The sequence below is a fragment of the Panulirus ornatus genome, chromosome 1 (assembly GCF_036320965.1).
Source record: "Panulirus ornatus isolate Po-2019 chromosome 1, ASM3632096v1, whole genome shotgun sequence".
NCBI classification, from domain to species: domain Eukaryota; kingdom Metazoa; phylum Arthropoda; class Malacostraca; order Decapoda; family Palinuridae; genus Panulirus; species Panulirus ornatus.
This window is the reverse complement of record NC_092224.1, coordinates 68799360-68827112: the sequence shown is the minus strand read 5'-3', so window position 1 is coordinate 68827112 and position 27753 is coordinate 68799360. Positions and strand designations below refer to the sequence as shown.

Genomic DNA, 27753 nt, shown 5'->3' with positions numbered 1-27753 from the left:
ATGTGAGAAATACATAGAAAAGCAAATGGATTTCTATGTAGAATTATGGATCTGGAGAAGGCATATGACAGAGTTGATAGACATGCTCTGTGGAAGGTATTAAGAATATATGGTGTGGGAGGCAAGATGTTAGAAGCAGTGAAAAGTTTTTATTGAGGATGTAAGGCATGTGTACATGTAGGAAGAGAGGAAAGTGATTGGTTCTCAGTGAATGTAGGTTTGCGGCAGGGGTGTGTGATGTCTCCATGGTTGTTTAATTTGTTTATGGATGGGGTTGTTAGGGAGGTGAATGCAAGAGTTTTGGAAAGAGGGGCAGGTATGCAGTCTGTTGTGGATGAGAGAGCTTGGGAAGTGAGTCAGTTGTTGTTCGCTGATGATACAGCGCTGGTGGCTGATTCATGTGAGAAACTGCAGAAGCTGGTACTGAGTTTGGTTAAATGTGTGAAAGAAGAAAGTTGAGAGTAAATGTGAATAAGAGCAAGGTTATTGGGTACAGTAGGGTTGAGGGCCAAGTCAATTAGGAGGTAAGTTTGAATGGAGAAAAACTGGAGGAAGTGAAGTGTTTTAGATATCTGGGAGTGGATCTGGCAGTGGATGGAACCATGGAAGTGGAAGTGAATCATGGGGTGGGGGAGGGGGCGATTATTCTGGGAGCCTTGAAGAATGTTTGGAAATCGACAATATTATCTTGGAAAGCAAAAATGGGTATGACTGAAGGAATAGTGGTTCCAACAATGTTGTATGGTTGCGAGGCATGGGCTATGGATAGAGTTGTGCAGAGGAGGGTGGATGTGCTGGAAATGAGACGTTTGAGGACAATATGTGGTGTGAGGTGGTTTGATCGAGTAAGTAATGATAGGGTAAGAGAGATGTGTGGTAATAAAAAGAGTGTGGTTGAAAGAACGAAAGAGGGTGTTTTGAAATGGTTTCGTCACATGGAGTGAATGAGTGAGGAAAGATTGACCAAGAGGATATATGTGTCAGAGGTGGAGGGAACGAGGAGAAGTGGGAGACCAAATTGGAGGTGGAAAGATAGAGTGAAAAAGATTTTGAGTGATTGGGGCCTGAACATGCAGGAGGGTGACAGGCGTGCGAGGAATAGAGTGAATTGGATCGATGTGGTATACCGGGGTCAACATGCTGTCAATGGATTGAACCAGGGCATGTGAAGCGTCTGGGGTAAACCACGGAAAGTTCTGTGGGGCCAGGATGTGGGAAGGGAGCTGTGGTTTCGGTGCATTATTACATGACACCTAGAGACTGAGTGTGAACGAATGGGGCCTTGGTTGTCTTCCTAGCGCCACCTAGCACACATGAGGGGGGGAGGGGGTTGTTATTTCATGTGTGGCAGGGTGGCAATGGGAATGAATAAAGGGAGACAGTATGAATTATGTACATGTTTATATATTGGAAAGGATCACAATTTTGCGCGTGATCAAGATATTCCTATGTTTCATTTTCCCCGTGGACTCATAGGAATGTTTATATATGTATATGTCTGTGTGTATATTATGTATACGTTAAAATGTATAGGTATGTATATTTGCGTGTGTTGTGTATATGTATACATGTGTATGTGGGTGGGTTGGGCCATTCTTTTGTCTGTTTCCTTGCGCTACCTCGCTAATGCGGGAGACAGCGACAAAGCAAAATAATAAATGAATACCTTGTACGTCTTTTATCCTCCTCCATGTTCAGGCCCCGGTTGCTCAAATCTTTTTCCCTCAATCTTTCCACCTTCAATTTGTTCTCCCACATCTTGTCGTTCCCTCCACCTCTGACTCTTATATACTCTTTGTCAGTCTTACATCACTGATTCTCACCATGTGACCAAACCATTTCAATACACCCTCCTCTGCTCTCACAACCACACTCATTTTATTACCACTTGACTTCCACACATTTTTCATCGCTCCCAAAACTTTCGCCCCCTCCCCCACCCTATGATTCACTTCCACTACCATGGTTCCGTCTACTGCCAAATCCACTCCCAGATGTCTAAAACACTTCATTTCCTCCAGTTTTTCTCCATTCAAATTTACCTCCCATTTCACTTGTCCCTCAACCCTACTGTACCTAATAACTTGCTCTTATTCACATTTACTCTCAGCTTTCTTCTTTCACACACTTTACCAAACTCAGTCACCAGCTTCCGCAATTTCTCACCCGAATCAGTCACCAGCGCTATATCATCAGCGAACAGAAATTGACTCACTTCCCAAGCTCTCTCATCCACAACAGGCTGCATACTTGCCCCTCTCTCCAAAACTCTTCCATTCATCTCCCTAACAACCCCATCCATAAACAAATTAAACAACCATGGAGACATCACGCACCCCTGCCGCAAACCGACATTCACTGAGAACCAATCACTTTCCTCTCTTCCTACTTGTACACATGCCTTACATCCTTGATAAAAACTTTTTACTGCTTATAACAACTTGCCTCCCACACTATATATTCTTCATACCTTCCACAGAGCATCTCAATCAACTATATCATATGCCTTCTCCAGATCCATAAATGCTCCATACAAATCGATTTGCTTTTCTAAGTATTTCTCACATGCATTCTTCAAAGCAAACACCTGATCCACACATCCTCTACCACTTATGAAAGTACACTGCTCTTCCCCAATCTGATGCTCTGTACATGATTTCACCCTAATCAATACCCTCCCATATAATTTCCCAGGAATACTCAAGGAACTTATAACTCTGTAATTTGAGCACTAACTTTTATCCCCTTTACCTTTGTACAGTGGAACTATGCAAGCATTCCGCCAATCCTCAGACACCTCTCCATGAGTCATTTATTTATTTATTTTGCTTTGTCGCTGTCTCCCGCATTAGCAAGGTAGTGCAAGGTAACAGACGAAAGAAATGACCCAACCCACCCACATACACATGTATGTACATGCACGTCCACACACGCACATATACATACCTGTACATCTCAACGTATACACATATATACACACACAGACATATACATATATACACATGTACATAATTCGTATTGTCTGCCTTTATTCATTTCCATCGCCACCCCACCACACATGAAATAACAACCCCCTCCCCCTCATGTGCGTGAGGTAGCACTAGGAAAAGACAACAAAGAACACATTCATTCACACTCAGTCTCTAGCTGTCATATAATAATGCACCAAAATCACAGCTCCCTTTCCACATCCAGCCCCCACAGAACTTTCCATGGTTTACCCCAGATGCTTCACATACCCTGGTTCAATCCATTGACAGCACGTTGACCCCGGTATACCACATCATTCCAATTCACTCTATTCCTTGCACACCTTTCACCCTCCTGCATGTTCAGGCCTCGATCACTCAAAATCTTCTTCACTCCATCTTTCCACCACCAATTTGGTCTCACACTTCTCGTTCCCTCCACCTCTGATACATATATCCTCTTGGTCAATCTTTCCACACTCATTCTTTCCATGTAACCAAACCATTTCAAAACACCCTCCTCTGCTTTCTCAACCACACTCTTTTTATTACCACACATCTCTTGTAACCCATTCTTACTTAGTCAATCAAACCATCTCACATCACATATTGTCCTCAAACCTCTCATGTCCAGCACATCCACCCTCCTCCGCACAACTTTATCCATAGCCCAAGCCTCGCAACCATATGAAATTATTGGAAACACTATTCCTTCAAACATACCCATTTTTGCTTTTCAAGATAATGTTCTCGACTTCCAAACATTCTTCAACGCCCCCAGAACTTGCACCCCCTCCCACACCCTATGATTCACTTCTGCTTCCATGGTTCCATCTGCTGCCAAATCTACTCCCAGATATCTAAAACGCTTCACTTCCTCCGGTTTTTCTCCATTCCGTTGACTTGTCCCTCAACCCTACTGTACCTAATAACCTTGCTCTTATTCACATTTACTCTCAACTTTCTTCTCTCACACACTTTACCAAACTCAGTCACCAGCTTCTGCAGTTTCTCACACGAATCAGCCACCAGCGCTGTATCATCAGCGAACAACAACTGACTCACTTCCCAAGCTCTCTCACCCACAACAGACTGTATACTTGCCCTCTTTCCAAAACTCTTGCATTCACGTCCCTAACAACCTCATCCGTAAACAAATTAAACAACCATGGAGACTTTACACACCCCTGCTGCAAACCTACATTCACTGAGAACCAATCACTTTCCTCTGTTTAATTTGTTTATGGATGGGGTTGTTAGGGAGGTGAATGCAAAAGTTTTGGAAAGAGGGGCAAGTATGAAGTCTGTTGGGGATGAGGGAGCTTGGGAAGTGAGTCAGTTGTTGTTCGCTGATGATACAGCGCTGGTGGCTGATTCATGTGAGAAACTGCAGAAGCTGGTGACTGAGTTTGGTATAGTGTGTGAAAGAAGAAAGTTAAGAGTAAATGTGAATAAGAGCAAGGTTATTAGGTACAGTAGGGTTGAGGGTCAAGTCAATTGGGAGGTAAGTTTGAATGGAGAAAAACTGGAGGAAGTAAAGTGTTTTAGATATCTGAGAGTGGATCTGGCAGCGGATGGAACCATGGAAGCGGAAGTGGATCATAGGGTGGGGGAGGGGGCGAAAATCCTGGGAGCCTTGAAGAATGTGTGGAAGTCGAGAACATTATCTCGGAAAGCAAAAATGGGTATGTTTGAAGGAATAGTGGTTCCAACAATGTTGTATGGTTGCGAGGCATGGGCTATGGATAGAGTTGTGCGCAGGAGGGTGGATGTGCTGGAAATGAGATGTTTGAGGACAATGTGTGGTGTGAGGTGGTTTGATCGAGTAAGTAACGTAAGGGTAAGAGAGATGTGTGGAAATAAAAAGAGCGTGGTTGAGAGAGCAGAAGAGGGTGTTTTGAAGTGGTTTGGGCACATGGAGAGGATGAGTGAGGAAAGATTGACCAAGAGGATATATGTGTCGGAGGTGGAGGGAACGAGGAGAAGAGGGAGACCAGATTGGAGGTGGAAAGATGGAGTGAAAAAGATTTTGTGTGATCGGGGCCTGAACATGCAGGAGGGTGAAAGGAGGGCAAGGAACAGAGTGAATTGGAGCAATGTGGTATACCGGGGCTGACGTGCTGTCAGTGGATTGAATCAAGGCATGTGAAGCGTCTGGGGTAAACCATGGAAAGCTGTGTAGGTATGTATATTTGCGTGTGTGGACGTATGTATATACATGTGTATGGGGGGGGGGTTGGGCCATTTCTTTCGTCTGTTTCCTTGCGCTACCTCGCAAACGCGGGAGACAGTGACAAAGTATAAAAAAAAAAAATATATATATATATATATATATATATGTATATATATCTTTCATACTATTCGCCATTTCCCACATTAGCGAGGTAGCATTAAGAACAGAGGACTGGGCCTTTGAGGGAATATCTTCACGTGGCCCCCTTCTCAGTTCCTTCCTTTGGAAAATTAAAAAGAAACGAGAGGGAAGGATTTCCAGCCACCCGCTCCCTCCCCTTTTAGTCGCCACCTACGACACGCAGGGGATATGTGGGAAGTGTTCTTTCTCCCCTATCCCCAGGAATTCTCTCTCTCTCTCTCTCTCTCTCTCTCTCTCTCTCTCTCTCTCTCTCTCTCTCTCTCTCTCTCTCTCTCTCTCTCTCTCTCATGTCTTTCTGGTGTACTCCACTCAAAGCATTATCCCTTTAGGGTTTGTTTAAATGCTCTGTTTAAAAAGGGTTTTTTACGACCCTTTTTTCATTGGAATTTTGAATTTGTGGGTAACAAGTAGAATTAGATAGATATTTAAGAATACTATATAAAAGTTTTTCCCTGTTGAGATTTCCTTTATGAGGGTTTTACAATACTTATTTTTATCTCTTTCTCCTAAACTATACAGACAGATAGAATTTGGTGATGGTGAAAGTCATGGATCACAAGTTATCACTCGCAGTGAACATTGGGTGTGTTCTTGGGATCTTTTCACTTGTACACTTTCTTGGAGAGTGAGTTTCCGCTCTACCTGCTTAGCAGCTGATCCACTGTCATCCTACATGGTTGTATTCTCAGCAGAATGTGATGGTAAGCAAACAGATAGTATTATTTTGTGTTTGATTACTCTCAAGCAAATGTCACCTGGAGAACCTGTCATTAAGCATCCTTAAGCAAGCAAATGAAATTCATTATGTTAAGGGATTACTTACTTGAGCACTGATTTTCAATATCTGAGTATGGATTGTACTTGCAACAGCTACTTAAGAACTAGGAAACTACACACTTCCATCATACTCAGTCTCTTGCTCTCATGTGTAATGCACCAAAATCACAGCTCCCTTTCCACATCCAGGCTCCACAAAACTTTCCATGGTTTACCCCAGACGCTTCATATGCCCTGGTTCAATCCAATGACTGCATGTCGACCCCGGTATACCACATTGTTCCAATTCACTCTATTCCTTGCACATCTTTCACCCTCCTGGATGTTCAGGCCCCAATCACTCAAAATCTTTTTCACTCCATCCTTCCACCTCCAATTTGGTCTACCACTTCTCCTCTTTCCCTCCACCTCTGACACATATATCCTCTTTGTCAATCTTTCCTCGCTCATTCTCTCCATGTGACCAAACCATTTCAATACACTCTCTTCTGCTCTCTGAACCGCACACTTTTTATTACCACACATCTCTCTTACCCTTTCACCACTTACTCGATCAAACCACCTTACACCACATATTGTCCTCAAACATCTCATTTCCAACACATCCACCCTCCTCCGCACTACCCTATCTATAGCCCATGCCTCGTAGCCATATAATATTGTTGGAACCACTATTCCTTCAAACATACCCATTTTTGCTTTCCAAGATAATGTTCTCGCACTTTCCCACATTCTTCAATGCTCCCAGAACCTTGCCCCTCCCACACCCTGTGACCGCTTCGCTTCCATGGTTCCATCCGCTGCCAAATCCACTCCAGATATCTAAAACATTCACTTCCTCCATTTTCTCATTCAAACTTACTCCCAATTGACTTGTCCCTCAACCCTACTGTACCTAATTATCCTTGCTCTTATTACATTTACTCAGCTTTCTTCTTTCACACAGTTTACCAAACTCAGTCACAGCTTCTGCAGTTTCTCACCCAAATCAGCCACCAGTGCTATATCGTCAGCGAAAACAACTGACTGCATACTTACCCCCCTCCTCTCCCAAAAACTCTTGCATTCATTCCCTAACGGCCCATCCATAAACAAATTAAACAACCATGGAGACTTTACACACCCTGCGCAAACCTACATTTACTGAGAACCAATCCTTTCCCCTGTTTAATTTGTTTGGATGGGGTTGTTAGGGGTGAATGCAAAAGTTTTTGGGAAAAAGGGGGAAGTTTTGAAGTTTGTTGGGTTTAAAGGGGCTTTGGGGAAATGATTTGTTGTTGGCTGATTTTACAGCGCTGGTGGTGATTCATGTGAGAACTGCGAAGCTGGGGACTGGGTTTTTGGTATAGTGTGTGAAAGAAGAAAATTAAGATAATGTGAAAAGAGCAAGGGTTATTAGGTACGAGGGTTGGGGTCAGCAATTGGGAGGTAAATTTGAAAAGGGGGGAAAAATGGAGAAGTAAAGTGTTTTAGATATTGAGGTGGATTTGGCAGCGGTGGAACATGGAAGGGAAGTGGGTCATAGGGTGGGGGGGGGGGCGAAAATCCTGGGGGCCCTTGAAGAATGTGTGGAAGTCGAGAACATTATCTCGGAAAGCAAAAAATGGGTATGTTTGAAGGAATAGTGGTTCAACATGTTGTATGGTTGCGAGGCATGGGTTGGATGAGTTGTGGGCAGGAGGGTGGATGTGTGGGAAAAGAGATGTTTGAGGACAATGTGGGTTTTGTGAAAGGGGGTTTGATGAGTAAGTAACGTAAGGGTAAAGAGGATGTGTGGAAATAAAAAGAGCGTGGGTTGAGGGAGGGGCAGAAAAGGGGTGTTTTGGGAAAAGGGTTGGCCGCATGAGAGAAAGATGGGAAAAATTGACCAAAGAGGATATATGTGTCGGATGGTGGAGGGAACGAGGAGAAGTGGGAGACCAAATTGGGGTGGAAAGATGGAGTGAAAAAGATTTTGTGTGATCGGGCCTGAACATGCAGGGAAGGTGAAAGGGGGAAGGAATAGAGTGAATTGGATCGAAAGTGGTATACCGGGGTTGACGTGGTGTCAGTGGATTGAATCAGGGCATGTGGGAAGCGTCTGGGGTAAACCATGGAAAGCTGTGTAGGTAAGTATATTTTTCGTTTGTGGGACGTTTGTTTTATACATGTGTATGGGGGTGGGTTGGGCCATTTCTTTCGTCTGTTTCCTTGCCCTTTCCTCGCAAAGCGGGGGGACAAGATAAAGCAAAAATATTTTATATATATATATTAATTTAAGTTGTTGGGGATGAGTGAGCTTGGGAAGTGAGGCAATGTTGTTCGCTGATGATACAGGTGGTGGTGATTCATGTGAGATACTGCGAAGTGGTGACTGAGTTGGGGGAAAGTGTGTGGAAGAAGAAAGTTGAGGGGTAAATTGATAAGGGGCAAGGTTATTAGGTACAGTAGGGGTGGGGTCAAAGTCAAATTTGGGGGGTGGTTTTGAATGGAGGAAAAAAATGGAGGAAGTGAAGTGTTTTAGATATCTGGGAGTGGATCTGTCAGCGGATGGAACATGGAAGCGGGGGAAATGAATCATAGGGTGGGGGGAGGGGGCGAAAATTTTGGGGGGCCTTGAAAAATGTGTGGAAGTCGAGAAACATTATTCGGAAAGCAAAAATTTGGGTATGTTTGAGGGTTTGTGGTTCCAAAATGCTGTATGGTTGCGAGGCGTGGGGGTATGGATTTGAGTGTGCGCAGGAGGATGGATGTGTTTGGGGGAAAAGAGATGTTTAGGAAAATGTGTGGTGTGAGGTGGTTTTGATCGAGTAGTAACGTAAGGGTAAGGAGATGTGTGGAAAAAAAAAGAGCGTGGTCGGAGAGCAGAAGAGGGTGTTTTGAAATGGTTTGGGCACATGGAGAGAATGAGTGAGGAGGATTGACCAAAAGGGATATTTGTGTCGGAGGTTGGAGGGAACGAGGAGAAGAGGGAGGGGGACCAAATTGGAGGTGGGAAAGATGGAGTTTGGAAAAGATTTTGGTGATCGGGGCTCCTGACTGCAGGAGGGTGGAAAGGGGGAAGAAATAGAGTGAATTGGAAATCATGTGGTATACAGGGGTTGTCGGTTTCTGTTTAGTGGATTGAAGCAAGGAGTGAAGCGTCTGGGTAACCATGGGAAAACTGTGTAGGTATGTATATTTGCGTGTTGGATGTGTGTATGTGCAAGTGTATGGGGGGGGGGGGGGGGGCCCTTTCTTTTGTCTGTTCCTTGCGCTACCTCGCAATAGCGGGAGACAGCGACAAAGTATAAAAAAAAAAAAAAAAAATATATATATTTTATATGTTGTTCGCTGATGATTACAGCGTGGGGGGCTGATTCATGTGAGAAACCCCCCAGAGCTGGTGGGCTGGTTTGGTTTTTAAAATGTGTGGAAGAAGGAAGTTAAGAAATAAATGTGAATAAGAGCAAGGTTATTAGGGACAGTAGGGTTGGGGGGTCAAGTCAATTGGGAGGTGAGTTTGAAGGAGAAAAATGGAGGAAGTGAAGTGTTTTAGATTCTGGGAGTGGATCTGGCAGCAGTTTGGGAAACCCTGGAAGCGGAAGTGGTTTATAGGGTGGGGAAGGGGGCGAAAATTCTGGGAGCCTTGAAGAAAGTGTGGAAGTCGAGAACATTATCTCGGAAAGCAAAAATGGGGATGTTTGAAGGAATATTTGGGTTTCCCAAAAATGTTGTATGGTTGCGAGGCGTGGGCTATGGATAGAGTTGTGCGCAGGAGGATGGATGTGCTGGAAATGAGATGTTTGAGGACAATGTGTGGTGTGAGGTGGTTTGATCGAGTGAGTAACGTAAGGGTAAGAGAGATGTGTGGAAATAAAAAGAGCGTGGTTGAGAGAGCAGAAGAGGGTGTTTTGAAGTGGTTTGGGCACATGGAGAGGATGAGTGAGGAAAGATTGACCAAGAGGATATATGTGTCGGAGGTGGAGGGAACAAGGAGAAGAGGGAGACCAGATTGGAGGTGGAAAGATGGAGTGAAAAAGATTTTGTGTGATCGGGGCCTGAACATGCAGGAGGGTGAAAGGAGGGCAAGGAACAGAGTGAATTGGAGCGATGTGGTATACCGGGGCTGACGTGCTGTCAGTGGATTGAATCAAGGCATGTGAAGCGTCTGGGGTAAACCATGGAAAGCTGTGTAGGTATGTATATTTGCGTGTGTGGACGTATGTATATACATGTGTATGGGGGGGGGTTGGGCCATTTCTTTCGTCTGTTTCCTTGCGCTACCTCGCAAACGCGGGAGACAGCGACAAAGTATAAAAAAAAAAAAATATATATATATATATATATGTATATATATCTTTCATACTATTCGCCATTTCCCACATTAGTGAGGTAGCATTAAGAACAGAGGACTGGGCCTTTGAGGGAATATCTTCACGTGGCCCCCTTCTCAGTTCCTTCCTTTGGAAAATTAAAAAGAAACGAGAGGAAAGGATTTCCAGCCACCCGCTCCCTCCCCTTTTAGTCGCCACCTATGACACGCAGGGGATATGTGGGAAGTGTTCTTTCTCCCCTGTCCCCAGGAATTCTCTCTCTCTCTCTCTCTCTCTCTCTCTCTCTCTCTCTCTCTCATGTCTTTCTGGTGTACTCCACTCAAAGCATTATCCCTTTAGGGTTTGTTTAAATGCTCTGTTTAAAAAGGGTTTTTTACGACCCTTTTTTCATTGGAATTTTGAATTTGTGGGTAACAAGTAGAATTAGATAGATATTTAAGAATACTGTATAAAAGTTTTTCCCTGTTGAGATTTCCTTTATGAGGGTTTTACAATACTTATTTTTATCTCTTTCTCCTAAACTATACAGACAGATAGAATTTGGTGATGGTGAAAGTCATGGATCACAAGTTATCACTCGCAGTGAACATTGGGTGTGTTCTTGGGATCTTTTCACTTGTACACTTTCTTGGAGAGTGAGTTTCCGCTCTACCTGCTTAGCAGCTGATCCACTGTCATCCTACATGGTTGTATTCTCAGCAGAATGTGATGGTAAGCAAACTGATAGTATTATTTTGTGTTTGATTACTCTCAAGCAAATGTCACCTGGAGAACCTGTCATTAAGTATCCTTAAGCAAGCAAATGAAATTCATTATGTTAAGGGATTACTTACTTGAGCACTGATTTTCAATATCTGAGTATGGATTGTACTTGCAACAGCTACTTAAGAACTAGGAAACTACACACTTCCATCATACTCAGTCTCTTGCTCTCATGTGTAATGCACCAAAATCACAGCTCCCTTTCCACATCCAGGCTCCACAAAACTTTCCATGGTTTACCCCAGACGCTTCATATGCCCTGGTTCAATCCAATGACTGCATGTCGACCCCGGTATACCACATTGTTCCAATTCACTCTATTCCTTGCACATCTTTCACCCTCCTGGATGTTCAGGCCCCAATCACTCAAAATCTTTTTCACTCCATCCTTCCACCTCCAATTTGGTCTACCACTTCTCCTCTTTCCCTCCACCTCTGACACATATATCCTCTTTGTCAATCTTTCCTCGCTCATTCTCTCCATGTGACCAAACCATTTCAATACACTCTCTTCTGCTCTCTGAACCGCACACTTTTTATTACCACACATCTCTCTTACCCTTTCACCACTTACTCGATCAAACCACCTTACACCACATATTGTCCTCAAACATCTCATTTCCAACACATCCACCCTCCTCCGCACTACCCTATCTATAGCCCATGCCTCGTAGCCATATAATATTGTTGGAACCACTATTCCTTCAAACATACCCATTTTTGCTTTCCAAGATAATGTTCTCGCCTTTCCCACATTCTTCAATGCTCCCAGAACCTTTGCCTCCTCCCCCAACCTGTGACACGCTTCCGCTTCCATGGTTCCATCCGCTGCCAAATCCACTCCAAGATATCTAAAACACTTCACTTCCTCCAATTTTCTCCATTCAAACTTACCTCCCAATTGACTTGTCCCTCAACCCTACTGTACCTAATATCCTTGCTCTTATTTACATTTACTCTCAGCTTTCTTCTTTCACACAGTTTACCAAACTCAGTCACCAGCTTCTGCAGTTTCTCACCCAAATCAGCCACCAGTGCTATATCGTCAGCGAACAACTGACTGCATACTTACCCCCTCTCTCCAAAACTCTTGCATTCATCTCCCTAACGGCCCCATCCATAAACAAATTAAACAACCATGGAGACATCACACACCCCTGCCACAAACCGACATTCACTGGGAACCAGTCACTTTCCTCTTCCTACTGGTAGATATGCCTCACATCCTTGATAAAAACATTTTACTGCTTCTAGCAACTTGCCTCCCATACCATATGCTCTTAATACCTTCCACAGAGCATCTCTATCAACTTTATGATATGCCTTTTGCAGATCCATAAATGCTACATACAAATCCATTTGTTTTTCTAATTATCACTCACATTCTTCAAAGCAAACACCTGATCCACACATCCTTTACCACTTCTGAAACCACACTGCTCTTCCCCAGTCTGATGCTTCGTACATGCCTTCACCCTCTCACATTACCCTCCCATATAATTTCCCAGGAATGCTCAACAATTTTATGCCTCTGTAATTTGAACACTCACCTTTATCCCATGTGTACAATGGCACTATGCATGCATTCTGCCAGTCTTCAGGCACTTCACCATGAGCCATACATAGATTGAACATCCTCACCAACCAATCAACAACACAGTCACCCATTTTTTTGATAAATTCGACTGCAATACCATTCAAACCCACCACCTTACTGACTTTCATCTTCCGTAAAGCTTTTCTACCTCTTCTCTGTTTACCATACCATTCTCCATACCATTCTCCCTGACCCTCTCACTTTTCATACCGCCTCAACTAAAATGCCCTATATCTGCCACTCTTATCATCTAACACATTTTACAGACTTTCAAAATACTCGCTCCATCTCCTTACATCACCGTTACTTGTTATTACCTTCCCATTAACCCCCTTCACCAATATTCCAAATTTGTTCTCTTGTCTTAACCACTTTTTTTACCTCCTTTCAAAACATCTTTTTTTTTTTTTTATTATTATACTTTGTCGCTGTCTCCCGCGTTTGCGAGGTAGCGCAAGGAAACAGAGGAAAGAAATGGCCCAACCCCCCCCCCCATACACATGTATATACATACGTCCACACACGCAAATATACATACCTACACAGCTTTCCATGGTTTACCCCAGACGCTTCACATGCCCTGCTTCAATCCACTGACAGCACGTCAACACCGGTATACCACACCGCTCCAATTCACTCTATTCCTAGCCCTCCTTTCACCCTCCTGCATGTTCAGGCCCCGATCACACAAAATCTTTTTCACTCCATCTTTCCACCTCCAATTTGGTCTCCCTCTTCTCCTTGTTCCCTCCACCTCCGACACATATATCCTCTTGGTCAATCTTTCCTCACTCATCCTCTCCATGTGCCCAAACCACTTCAAAACACCCTCTTCTGCTCTCTCAACCACGCTCTTTTTATTTGCACACATCTCTCTTACCCTTACGTTACTCACTCGATCAAACCACCTCACACCACACATTGTCCACAAACATCTCATTTCCAGCACATCCATCCTCCTGCGCACAACTCTATCCATAGCCCACGCCTCGCAACCATACAACATTGTTGGAACCACTATTCCTTCAAACATACCCATTTTTGCTTTCCGAGATAATGTTCTCGACTTCCACACATTCTTCAAGGCCCCCAGGATTTTCGCCCCCTCCCCCACCCTATGATCCACTTCCGCTTCCATGGTTCCATCCGCTGCCAGATCCACTCCCAGATATCTAAAACACTTCACTTCCTCCAGTTTTTCTCCATTCAAACTCACCTCCCAATTGACTTGACCCTCAACCTTACTGTACCTAATAACCTTGCTCTTATTCACATTTACTCTTAACTTTCTTCTTCCACACACTTTTCCAAACTCAGTCACCATCTTCTGCAGTTTCTCACATGAATCAGCCACCAGCGCTGTATCATCAGCGAACAACAACTGACTCACTTCCCAAGCTCTCTCATCCCCAACAGACTTCATACTTGCCCCTCTTTCCAAAACTCTTGCATTTACCTCCCTAACAACCCCATCCATAAACAAATTAAACAACCATGGAGACATCACACACCCCTGCCGCAAACCTACATTCACTGAGAACCAATCACGTTCCTCTCTTCCTACACGTACACATGCCTTACATCCTCGATAAAAACTTTTCACTGCTTCTAACAACTTGCCTCCCACACCATATATTCTTAATACCTTCCACAGAGCATCTCTATCAACTCTATCATATGCCTTCTCCAGATCCATAAATGCTACATACAAATCCATTTGCTTTTCTAAGTATTTCTCACATACATTCTTCAAAGCAAACACCTGATCCACACACCCTCTACCACTTCTGAAACCACACTGCTCTTCCCCAATCTGATGCTCTGTACATGCCTTCACCCTCTCAATCAATACCCTCCCATATAATTTACCAGGAATACTCAACAAACTTATACCTCTGTAATTTGAGCACTCACTCTTATCCCCTTTGCCTTTGTACAATGGCACTATGCACGCATTCCGCCAATCCTCAGGCACCTCACCATGAGTCATACATACATTAAATAACCTTACCAACCAGTCAACAATACAGTCACCCACTTTTTTAATAAATTCCACTGCAATACCATCCAAACCTGCTGCCTTGCCGGCTTTCATCTTCCGCAAAGCTTTCACTACCTCTTCTCTGTTTACCAAATCATTTTCCCTAACCCTCTCACTTTGCACACCACCTCGACCAAAACACCCTATATCTGCCACTCTATCATCAAACACATTCAACAAACCTTCAAAATACTCACTCCATCTCCTTCTCACATCACCACTACTTGTTTTCACCTCCCCACTTGCGCCCTTCACCGAAGTTCCCATTTGCTCCCTTGTCTTACGCACTTTATTTACCTCCTTCCAGAACATCTTTTTATTCTCCGTAAAATTTAATGGTACTCTCTCAACCCAACTCTCATTTGCCCTCTTTTTCACCTTTTGCACCTTTCTCTTAATCTCCTCCCTCTTTCTTTTATACATTTCCCAGTCATTTGCTCTGTGTCCCTGCAAAACTCATCCAAATACCTCTCTCTTCTCTTTCACTAATAATCTTACTTCTTCATCCCACCACTGTACCCTTTCCAATCTGCCCACCTCCCACGCTTCTCATGCCACAAGCATCTTTTGCGCAAGCCATCACTGCTTTCCTAAATACATCCCTTTCCTCCTTCACTTCCCTAACGTCCTTTGCTCTCGCCTTTTTCCATTCTGCACTCAGTCTTTCATGATACTTCCTCACACAAGTCTCCTTCCTAAGCTCACTTAATCTCACCACTCTCTTCACCCCAACATTCTCTCTTCCTTTCTGAAAACCTCTACAAATGTTCACCTTCGCCTCCACAAGATAATGATTAGACATCCCTCCAGTTGCACCTCTCGGCGCATTAACATCGAAAAGGCTCTCTTTCCCGTGCCTATCAATTTACACTTAATCCAATAACGCTCTCTGGCCGTCTCTCCTACTTACATATGTATACTTATGTATATTTCTTTTTAAACCAGGTATTCCCAATCACCAGTTCATTTTCAGCACACAAATCTACAAACTCTTCACCATTTCCATTTACAACACTAAACATCCCATGTACACCAATTATTCCCTCAACTGCCACATTACTCGCCTTATCATTCAAATCACCCATCACTATAACCCGGTCTTGTGCATATATATATTTATTCATTTATTTGTTTTACTTTGTCGCAGTCTCCTGCATTAGCGAGGTAGTGCAAGGAATCAGACGACAGAATGGCCAAACCCACCCACATACACATGTATATACACATACATGTCTACACATGCAAATATACATACCTATACATCTCAATGTATACTTATATATACACACACAGACATATACATATATACACATGTACATAATTCATACTGCCTGCCTTTATTCATTCACATCGCCACCCCGCCGCACATGAAATAACAAATCCTCCCCCCCATGTGCACGAGGTAGCGCTAGGAAAGACACAAAGGCCACATTCATTCACACTCAGTATCTAGCTGTCATGTATAATGCACCGAAACCACAACTCCCTTTCCACATCCAAGGCCCCACAGAACTTTTCATGGCTTACCCCAGACACTTCGCATGCCCTGGTTCAATCCACTGACAGCACATCGACCCTGGTATACCACATCATTCCAATTCACTCTATTCTTTGCATGCATTTCACCCTCCTGCATGTTTAGACCCCGATCACTCAAAATATTTTTCACTCCATCTTTCCACCTCCAATTGGTCTCCCACTTCTCCTCGTTCCCTCCATTTCTGACACATATATCCTCTTAGTCAATCTTTCCTCACTCATTCTCTCCATGTGCCCAAACCATTTCAGAACACCCTCTTCTGCTCTCTCAACCACACTCTTTTTATTACCACACATCTCTCTTACCCTGTTATTACTTACTCGATCAAACCACCTCACACCACATATTGTCCTCAAACATCTCATTTCCAGCACACCCACCCTCTTCCGCACAACTCTATCTTTAGCCCATGCCTCGCAGCCATATAACATTGTTGGAACCACTATTCCTTCAAACATACCATTTTTGCTTTCTGAGATAATGTTCTCAAGTTCCACGCATTCTTCATTGCTTCCAGAACTTTCGCCCCTCCCCCACCTTATGGTTCACTTCCGCTTCCATGGTTCCATCCGCTGCCAGATCCACTACCAGATATCTAAAACACTTCACTTCCTCCAGTTTTTCTCCATTCAAACTTACCTCCCAATTGACTTGTCCCTCAACCCTACTGTACCTAATAACCTTGCTCTTATTCACATTTACTCTCAGCTTTCTTCTTTCACACACTTGACCAAACTCAGTCACCATCTTCTGCAGTTTCTCACACGAATCAGCCATCAACGCTGTATCTTCAGCGAACAACAACTGACTCACTTCCCAAGCTCTCATCCACAGCAGAATGCATACTTACCCCTCTTTCCAAAACTCTTCCATTCACCTCCCTAACAACCCCATCCATAAACAAATTAAACAACCATGGAGACATCACACACCCCTGCTGCAATCCAGCATTCACTGAGAACCAATCATTTTCCTCTCTTCGTACACGTACACATGCCTTAAATCCTCGATAAAACCTTTTCACTGCTTCTAACAACTCGCCTCCCACACCATATATTCTTAATACCTTCCACAGAGCATCTCTATCAACTCTTATCATATGCCTTCTCCAGATCCAGAAATGCTACATACAAATCCATTTGCTTTTCTAAGTATTTCTCACATACATTCTTCAAAGCAAACACCTGATCCACACATCCTCTACCACTTCTGAAACTACACTGCTCTTCCCTAATCTGATGCTCTGTACTTGCCTTCACCCTCTCAGTCAATACCCTCCCATATAATTTCCCTGGAATACTCAACAAACTTATACCTCTGTAATTTGAGCACTCACTTTTATTCCCTTTCCTTTGAACAATGGCACTATACAAGCATTCCGCCAATCCTCAGGCATCTCGCCATGAGTCATATATACATTAAATAACCTCACCAACCAGTCAACAATACAGTCACCCCCTATTTTAATAAATTCCACTGCAATACTATCCAAACCCGTTGCCTTACCGGCTTTCAACTTTGGCAAAGCTTTTACTACCTCTTCTCTATTTACCAAATCATTTTCCCTAACCCTCTAACTTTCCACACCACCTCAACCAAAACGCCCTATATCTGCCACTCTGTCATCAAGCACATACAACAGACCTTCAAAATACTCACTCCATCTCCTTCTCACATCACCACAATTTGTTATCACCTCCCCATTAGCCCCCTTCAATGAAGTTCCCATTTGTTCCCTTGTCTTACGCACTTTATTTACCTCCTTCCAAAACATCTTTTTATTCTCCCTAAAATTTAATGATACTCTCTCACCCCAACTCTCACTTGCCCTCTTTTTCACCTCTTGCACCTTTCTCTTGACCTCCTGCCTCTTTCTCTTATACATCTCGCACTCATTTGCATTATTTCCCTGCAAAAATTGTCCAAATGCCTCTCTCTTCTCTTTCACTAAATATCTTACTTCTTCATCCCACCACTCACTACCCTTTCTAATCTGCCCACCTCCCACGCTTCTCATGCCACAAGCATCTTTTGCACAAGCCATCACTGCTTCCCTAAATACATCCCATTCCTCCCCCACTCCCCTTGCCTCCTTTGTTCTCACCTTTTTCCATTCTGTACTCAGTCTCTCCTGGTACTTCCTCACACAATTCTCCTTCCCAAGCTCACTTACTTTCACCACTATCTTCACCCCAACATTCTCTCTTCTTTTCTGAAAACCTCTACAAATCTTCACCTTCGCCTCCACAAGATAATGATCAGACATCCCTCCAGTTGCACCTCTCAGCACATTAACATCCAAAAGTCTCTCTTTTGCACGCCTATCAATTAATACGTAATCCAATAACGCTCTCTTGCCATCTCTCCTACTTACATACGTAAACTTCTGTATATCTCTCTTTTTAAACCAGTTATTCCCAATCACCAGACCTTTTTCAGCACATAAATCTACAAGCTCTTCACCATTTCCATTTACAACACTGAACACCCCATGTATACCAATTGTTCCCTCAACTGCCACATTACTTACCTTTGCATTCAAATCACCCATCACTATAACCCGGTCTCGTGCATCAAAACCACTAACACACTCATTCAGTTGCTCCCAAAATACTTGCCTCTCATGATCTTTCTTCTCATGCCCAGGTGCATATGCACCAATAATCACCCATCTCTCTCCATCCACTTTCAGTTTCACCCATATCAATGTAGAGTTTACTTTCTTACACTCTATCACATACTCCCACCACTCCTGTGTCAGGAGTAGTGCTACTCCTTCCCTTGCTTTTGTTCTCTCCCTAACCCCTGACTTTACTCCTCAGACATTACCAGACCACTGTTCCCCTCTACCCTTGAGCTTCGTTTCACTCAGAGCCAAAACATCCAGGTTCCTTTCCTCAAACATACTACCTATCTCTCCTTTTTTCTCATCTTGGTTACATCCTCACACATTTAGACACCCCAATCTGAGCCTTCGAGGAGGATGAGCACTCCCCGTGTGACTCCTGTTTTCCATTTTAGAAAGTTAGAATACAAGGAGGGAAGGGTTTCTAGCCCCCCACTCCCATCCCCTTTAGTCGTCTTCTACGACACGTGAGGAATGCGTGGGAAGTAATTTTTCTCCCCTACCCCCTATATATATGTGAATAAGAGCAAGGTTATTAGGTACAGTAGGGTTGAGGGTCAAGTCAATTGGGAGGTAAGTTTGAATGGAGAAAAACTGGAGGAAGTAAAGTGTTTTAGATATCTGGGAGTGGATCTGGCAGCGGATGGAACCATGGAAGCGGAAGTGGATCATAGGGTGGGGGAGGGGGCAAAAATTCTGTGATCCTTGAAGAATGTGTGGAAGTCGAGAACATTATCTCTGAAAGCAAAAATGGGTATGTTTGAAGGAATAGTGGTTCCAACAATGTTGTATGGTTGCGAGGCGTGGGCTATGGATAGAGTTGTGTGCAGGAGGATGGATGTGCTGGAAATGAGATGTTTGAGGACAATGTGTGTTGTGAGGTGGTTTGATCGAGTAAGTAACGTAAGGGTAAGAGAGATGTGTGGAAATGAAAAGAGCGTGGTTGAGAGAGCAGAAGAGGGTGTTTTGAAATGGTTTGGGCACATGGAGAGAATGAGTGAGGAAAGATTGACCAAGAGGATATATGTGTCGGAGGTGGAGGGAACGAGGAGAAGTGGGAGACCAAATTGGAGGTGGAAAGATGGAGTGAAAAAGATTTTGTGTGATCGGGGCCTGAACATGCAGGAGGGTGAAAGGAGGGCAAGGAATAGAGTGAATTGGATCGATGTGGTATACTGGGGTTGATGTGCTGTCAGTGGATTGAATCAGGGCATGTGAAGCGTCTGGGGTAAACCATGGAAAGCTGTGTAGGTATGTATATTTGCGTGTGTGGACGTATGTTTATACATGTGTATGGGGGTGGGTTAGGCCATTTCTTTCGTCTGTTTCCTTGCGCTACCTCGCAGGCGCGGGAGATAGCGACAAAGCAAAAAAAAATATATATATATATATATATATAGCGCAAGGAAACAGACGAAAGAAATGGCCCAACCCACCCCCATACACATGTATATACATACATGTCCACACACACAAATATACATACCTATACATCTCAATGTACACATATATATACACACACAGACACATACATATATACCCATGCACACAATTCACACTGTCTGCCTTTATTCATTCCCATTGCCACCTCGCCACACATGGAATACCATCCCCCTCCCCCCTCATGTGTGTGAGGTAGCGCTAGGAAAAGACAACAAAGGCCCCATTCGTTCACACTCAGTCTCCAGCTGTCATGCAATAATGCCCGAAACCACAGCTCCCTTTCCACATCCAGGCCCCACACAACTTTCCATGGTATACCACATCGATCCAGTTCACTCTATTCCTTGCCCTCCTTTCACCCTCCTGCATGTTCAGGTCCCGATCACACAAAATCTTTTTCACTCCATCTTTCCACTTCCAATTTGGTCTCCCACTTCTCCTCGTTCCCTCCACCTCCGACACATATATCCTCTTGGTCAATATTTCCTCACTCATTCTCTCCATGTGCCCAAACCATTTCAAAACACCCTCTTCTGCTCTCTCAACCACGCTCTTTTTATTTCCACACATCTCTCTTACCCTTACATTACTTACTCGATCAAACCACCTCACACCACACACACACACACACACACACACACACACACACACACACACACATATATATTCTTTCTTTCAAACTATTCGCCATTTCCCGCATTAGCGAGGTAGCGTTAAGAACAGAGGACTGGGCCTTGAGGGAATACCCTCACCTGGCCCAATTCTCTGTTCCTTCTTTTGGAAAATTAAAAAAAATATATATATATATGGTCCCCTCTGTTCCTTCTTTTGGAAAATTAAAAAAAAAACGAGAGGGGAGGATTTCCAGCCCCCCGCTCCCTCCCCTTTTAGTCGCCTTCTACGACACGCAGGGAATATTTGGGAAGTATTCTTAATCCCCTATCCCTATATATTTTTTTTTTTTTTTTCAAACTATTCGCCATTTCCCACGTTAGCGAGGTAGCGTTAAGAACAGAGAACTGGGCCACTGAGGGAATATCCTCACCTGGCCCCCTTCTCTGTTCCTTATATATATATATATATCTTTTCTTTCTTTTAAACTATTCGCCATTTCCCGCGTTAGCGAGGTAGCATTAAGAACAGAGGACTGGGCCTTTGAGGGAATACCCTCACCTGGCCCAATTCTCTGTTCCTTCTTTTGGAAAAAAAAATGAGAGGGGAGGATTTCCAGCCCCCCGCTCCCTCCCCTTTTAGTCGCCTTCTACGACATGCAGGGAATACGTGGGAAGTATTCTTAATCCCCTATCCCCAGGGATAATATATATATATATATATATATATATATATATATATATAAACGCGGGAGACAGCGACAAAGTATAAAAAAAAAAAAAAAAAAAAATATATATATATATATATTCTTTTTTTTCTTCTTTGCTTTGTCGCTGTCTCCCGCATTTGCGAGGTAGCGCAAGGAAACAGACGAAAGAAATGGCCCAACCCACCCCCATACACATGTATATACATACGTCCACACACGCAAATATACATACCTACACAGCTTTCCCTGGTTTACCCCAGACGCTTCACATGCCCTGATTCTGTCCACTGACAGCACGTCAACCCCGGTATACCACATCAATCCAATTCACTCTTTTCCTTGCCCTCCTTTCACCCTCCTGCATGTTCAGGCCCCGATTACACAAAATCTTTTTCACTCCATCTTTCCACCTCCAATTTGGTCTCCCACTTCTCCTCGTTCCCTCCACCTCCGACACATATATCCTCTTGGTCAATCTTTCCTCACTCATTCTCTCCATGTGCCCAAACCATTTCAAAACACCCTCTTCTGCTCTCTCAACCACGCTCTTTTTATTTCCACACATCTCTCTTACCCTTACGTTACTTACTCGATCAAACCACCTCACACCACACATTGTCCTCAAACATCTCATTTCCAGCACATCCATCCTCCTGCGCACAACTCTATCCATAGCCCATGCCTCGCAACCATACAACATTGTTGGAACCACTATTCCTTCAAACATACCCATTTTTGCTTTCCGAGATAATGTTCTCGACTTCCACACATTCTTCAAGGCTCCCAGGATTTTCGCCCCCTCTCCCACCCTATGATCCACTTCCACTTCCATGGTTCCATCCACTGCCAGATCCACTCCCAGATATCTAAAACACTTTACTTCCTCCAGTTTTTCTCCATTCAAACTTACCTCCCAATTGACTTGACCCTCAACCCTACTGTACCTAATTACCTTGCTCTTATTCACATTTACTCTTAACTTTCTTCTTTCACACACTTTACCAAACTTAGTCACAAGCTTCTGCAGTTTCTCACATGAATCAGCCACCAGCGCTGTATCATCAGCGAACAACAACTGACTCACTTCCCAAGCCCTCTCATCCCCATCAGACTTCATACTTGCCCCTCTTTCCAAAACTCTTGCATTCACCTCCCTAACAACCCCATCCATAAACAAATTAAACAACCATGGAGACAGCACACACCCCTGCCGCAAACCTACATTCACTGAGAACCAATCACTTTCCTCTCTTCCTACATGTACACATGCCTTACATCCTCGATAAAAACTTTTCACTGCTTCTAACAACTTGCCTCCCACACCATATATTCTTAATACCTTCCACAGAGCATCTCTATCAACTCTATCATATGCCTTCTCCAGATCCATAAATGCTACATACAAATCCATTTGCTTTTCTAAGTATTTCTCACATACATTCTTCAAAGCAAACACCTGATCCACACATCCTCTACCACTTCTGAAACCACACTGCTCTTCCCCAATCTGATGCTCTGTACATACCTTCACCCTCTCAATCAATACCCTCCCATATAATTTAAAAGGAATATTCAACAAACTTATACCTCTGTAATTTGAGCACTCACTCTTATCCCCTTTGCCTTTGTACAATGGCACTATGCACGCATTCCGCCAATCCTCAGGCACCTCACCATGAGTCATACATACATTAAATAACCTTACCAACTAGTCAATAATACAGTCACCCCCTTTTTTAATAAATTCCACTGCAATACCATCCAAACCTGCTCCCTTGCTGGCTTTCATCTTCCGCAAAGCTTTTACTACCTCTTCTCTGTTTACCAAATCATTTTCCCTAACCCTCTCATTTTGCACACCACCTCAACCAAAACATCCTATATCTGCCACTCTATCATCAAACACATTCAACAAACCTTCAAAATACTCACTCCATCTCCTTCTCACATCACCACTACTTGTTATCACCTCCCCATTTGCGCCCTTCACTGCAGTTCCCATTTGCTCCCTTGTCTTACGCACTTTATTTACCTCCTTCCAGAACATCTTTTTATTCTCCCTAAAATTTAATGATACTCTCTCACCCCAACTCTCATTTGCCCTTTTTTTTCACCTCTTGCACCTTTCTCTTGACCTCCTGTCTCTTTCTTTTATACATCTCCCACTCAATTGCATTTTTTCCCTGCAAAAATCGTCCAAGTGCCTCTCTCTTCTCTTTCACTAATACTCTTACTTCTTCATCCCACCACTCAGTACCCTTTCTAATCAACCCACCTCCCACTCTTCTCATGCCACAAGCATCTTTTGCGCAATCCATCACTGATTCCCTAAATACATCCCATTCCTCCCCCACTCTCCTTGCTTCCATTGTTCTCACCTTTTTCCATTCTGTACTCAGTCTCTCCTGGTACTTCCTCACACAGGTCTCCTTCTCAAGCTCACTTACTCTCACCACCCTCTTCACCCCAACATTCACTCTTCTTTTGTATATATATATCTCCCGCGTTTGCGAGGTAGCGCAAGGAAACAGACGAAAGAAATGGCCCCCCCCCCCCATACACATGTACATACACACGTCCACACACGCAAATATACATACCTACACAGCTTTCCATGGTTTACCCCAGACGCTTCACATGCCTTGATTCAATCCACTGACAGCACGTCAACCCCTGTATACCACATGACTCCAATTCACTCTATTCCTTGCCCTCCTTTCACCCTCCTGCATGTTCAGGCCCCGATCACACAAAATCTTTTTCACTCCATCTTTCCACCTCCAATTTGGTCTCCCTCTTCTCCTCGTTCCCTCCACCTCCGACACATATATCCTCTTGGTCAATCTCTCCTCACTCATTCTCTCCATGTGCCCAAACCATTTCAAAACACCCTCTTCTGCTCTCTCAACCACGCTCTTTTTATTTCCACACATCTCTCTTACCCTTACGTTACTTACTCGATCAAACCACCTCACACCACACATTGTCCTCAAACATCTCATTTCCAGCACATCCATCCTCCTGCGCACATCTCTATCCATAGCCCACGCCTCGCAACCATACAACATTGTTGGAACCACTATTCCCTCAAACATACCCATTTTTGCTTTCCGAGATAATGTTCTCGACTTCCACACATTTTTCAAGGCTCCCAAAATTTTCGCCCCCTCCCCCACCCTATGATCCACTTCCGCTTCCATGGTTCCATCCGCTGACAGATCCACTCCCAGATATCTAAAACACTTCACTTCCTCCAGTTTTTCTCCATTCAAACTCACCTCCCACTTGACTTGACCCTCACCCCTACTGTACCTAATAACCTTGCTCTTATTCACATTTACTCTCAACTTTCTTCTTCCACACACTTTACCAAACTCAGTCACCAGCTTCTGCAGTTTCTCACATGAATCAGCCACCAGCGCTGTATCATCAGCGAACAACAACTGACTCACTTCCCAAGCTCTCTCATCCCCAACAGACTTCATACTTGCCCCTCTTTCCAGGACTCTTGCAATATATATATATATATATATATATATATATATATATATATATATATATATATAATTTTTTTTTTCTTACTATTCGCCATTTCCCGCATTAGCAAGGTAGCAATAAGAACAGAGGACTGAGCCTTTGAGGTAATATCCTCACTTGGCCCCCTTCTCTGTTCCTTCTTTCGGAAAATTGAAAACGAGAGGGGAGGATTTCCAGCCCCCCCCCACTCCCTTCCCTTTTAGTCACCTTCTACGACACGCAGGGAATACCTAAGAAGTATTCTTTCTCCCCTATCCCCAGGGATATATTTATTATTTATTTTATTTTTATTTTGCTTTGTCGCTGTCTCCCGCGTTTGCGAGGTAGCGCAAGGAAACAGAAAAAAGAAATGGCCCAACCCACCCCCATACACAATGTATACACACACATGCCCACACACGCAAATAAACATACCTATACATCTCAATGTACACATATATATACATACACAGACACATACATATATACCCATGCACACAATTCATACTATCTGTCCCCATTCACTCCCATCGCCACCTCGCCACACATGGAATACCTTCCCCCTCCCCCCTCATGTGTGCGAGGTAGCACTAGGAAAAGACAACAAAGGCCCCATTCGTTCACACCTAGTCTCTAGCTGCCACGCAATAATGCCCGAAACCACAGCTCCCTTTCCACATCCAGGCCCCACACAACTTTCCATGGTTTACCCAAGACACTTCACATGCCCTGATTCAATCCACTGACAGCACGTCAACCCCGGTATACCACATATATATATATATATATATATATATATATATATATATATATATATATATATATATATATGGCAAACGCGGGAGACAGCGACAAAGCAAAAAAAAAAAAAAATGTTGAAAGCTTCCGTCCAAGAAAAGTTTTCATCAAGGCAGGGACTTAATTGGAATGGAGAGAGAATTATCAGATGGAAAATGAAATGACAAGTAATTACGAATTTTGGTTGATGTGAAATACCTGTGTTTTGAAATGTGTTAGATCATAGTTATTGGAAAAGACTTGAATAGGCAGAGAGTTCCAAAGCTTCCATGTTTGGAGAAAGAAGTAGGTATGAAAATGGCCCACCCTTGAGTTGCCAATCGCCACACAGTAATTATGTGACGCAGCAGCTTTCTGAGTATTGCATGGTCTCACCCGATGTTGGAGCACATAAGAAGCCAGTTCTTGGGAACAAACACTAAAGTAATTCCTATAGAAGAGGGAAAGTGAATCAACAATATAGTATAGGGCAAGGGGGTCAAGTTTAGAAGTTAGCCTAGGACAGTTTATGAGTATGATCACTTTTGACTGAGCTCTATCAAGTAAGGATACAGAGCTAGAACCATCCAAAATGTGAGAGCAGTACTCCATTCAAGGAGCAACTATTCAGAAGAGAAGTTTCAGTATTTGAACAGGACACCTAGTTTTTTAGAGGCTGACTTAGCTATTCCTGTAATTTGGGGTTTCCAAGAAAGAGTGGATGTTACAGTAATACCAGTTATGTTCATTGAGGGAAGAGGTGGAATTACAGAACCTTCAAAGGAGAGACGAGAGTTGTGAGGAGTTTTCAATAGAAAGATGGGTAGAAAATGGGTCTTTGAAGCACTAAACTTCATGAGATTTTGCATACCTCTCTGACATACCTTGTCCAAGTCATGAGTTTATTGATGAAGTTGTGTCAAGATGAGATGCAGATCGAATGAAAGAAGAGGGAGCAGAATTGAATGATGAGGATGAATGTAGTGTTGAGTCATCAGTGTATGAGGGCATTGGATAATTTGTGGAGGGGAGGAAATCATTGAAAAAAGGAGAAAAAGTGTAGGGAGCAGAACAGAAACTTAAGGGACGCCGTTGTTGATGGAGGAAAGGGGGAAGGCTGATCCTTCAACAACCATAGAGATAGATCAGCAGAGAGGAAGCTAGATATGAAGGAAAAAAAGAGAGAAAGAGAAAACAAAAGAGGGTAGCTTGGAGATGAAACCCCAATGCCACACCCTGTCAAAAGCCTTAGATATATCAAGGGCAACTACGCATAACAGACATTAGTAAGATCGGAAAGAATATCACCAGCAGATCTCGCATTGCGGAAGCCAAACTGGTGATCAGAGAGAAGACTGATTTTCAAAGCGTGTAAGGGTATGGGAGTTGAGGAGGAATTCAAAGAGTTTGGAAATGGCAGATGTCAAAGCAATAGGATGATAGTTAGAGGGGTCAGAATGGTCACCCTTCTCAGGGATGGAATGTATCAATGCATGTTTCCCAGGAGAAGGAAGAGTTTTGGTTTTTAAGCAGAAACTGAACAGATGAGCAAGCACAGGTTCAGAGGCACACTCATTCAGTACATGGGGATGGATGCCATCAGGACCATAAGCCTTGCATTTGTCCAGTGAAAGAATCGCTTTTCGGACAGTCCAAAAAGAGATTACGGGAAGAGGCATAGGATTTTAAGATAGTAAGAGGAACATTGGGGTGAA

At 43.5% G+C, this 27753-nt stretch overlaps 1 protein-coding gene across 1 annotated transcript in view; it reads left to right on the top strand.

Moving 5' to 3' along the window:
- Nucleotides 1–27753, top strand: part of l(2)05287 (WD repeat-containing protein l(2)05287) — a 188534-nt gene that overhangs the window by 127391 nt on the left and 33390 nt on the right. The window contains exon 12 of the mRNA XM_071663178.1: nt 5863–6044. Within this exon, the coding sequence (XP_071519279.1) occupies nt 5863–6044 (182 nt within the window). The remainder of the gene's footprint in view (nt 1–5862; nt 6045–27753) is intronic.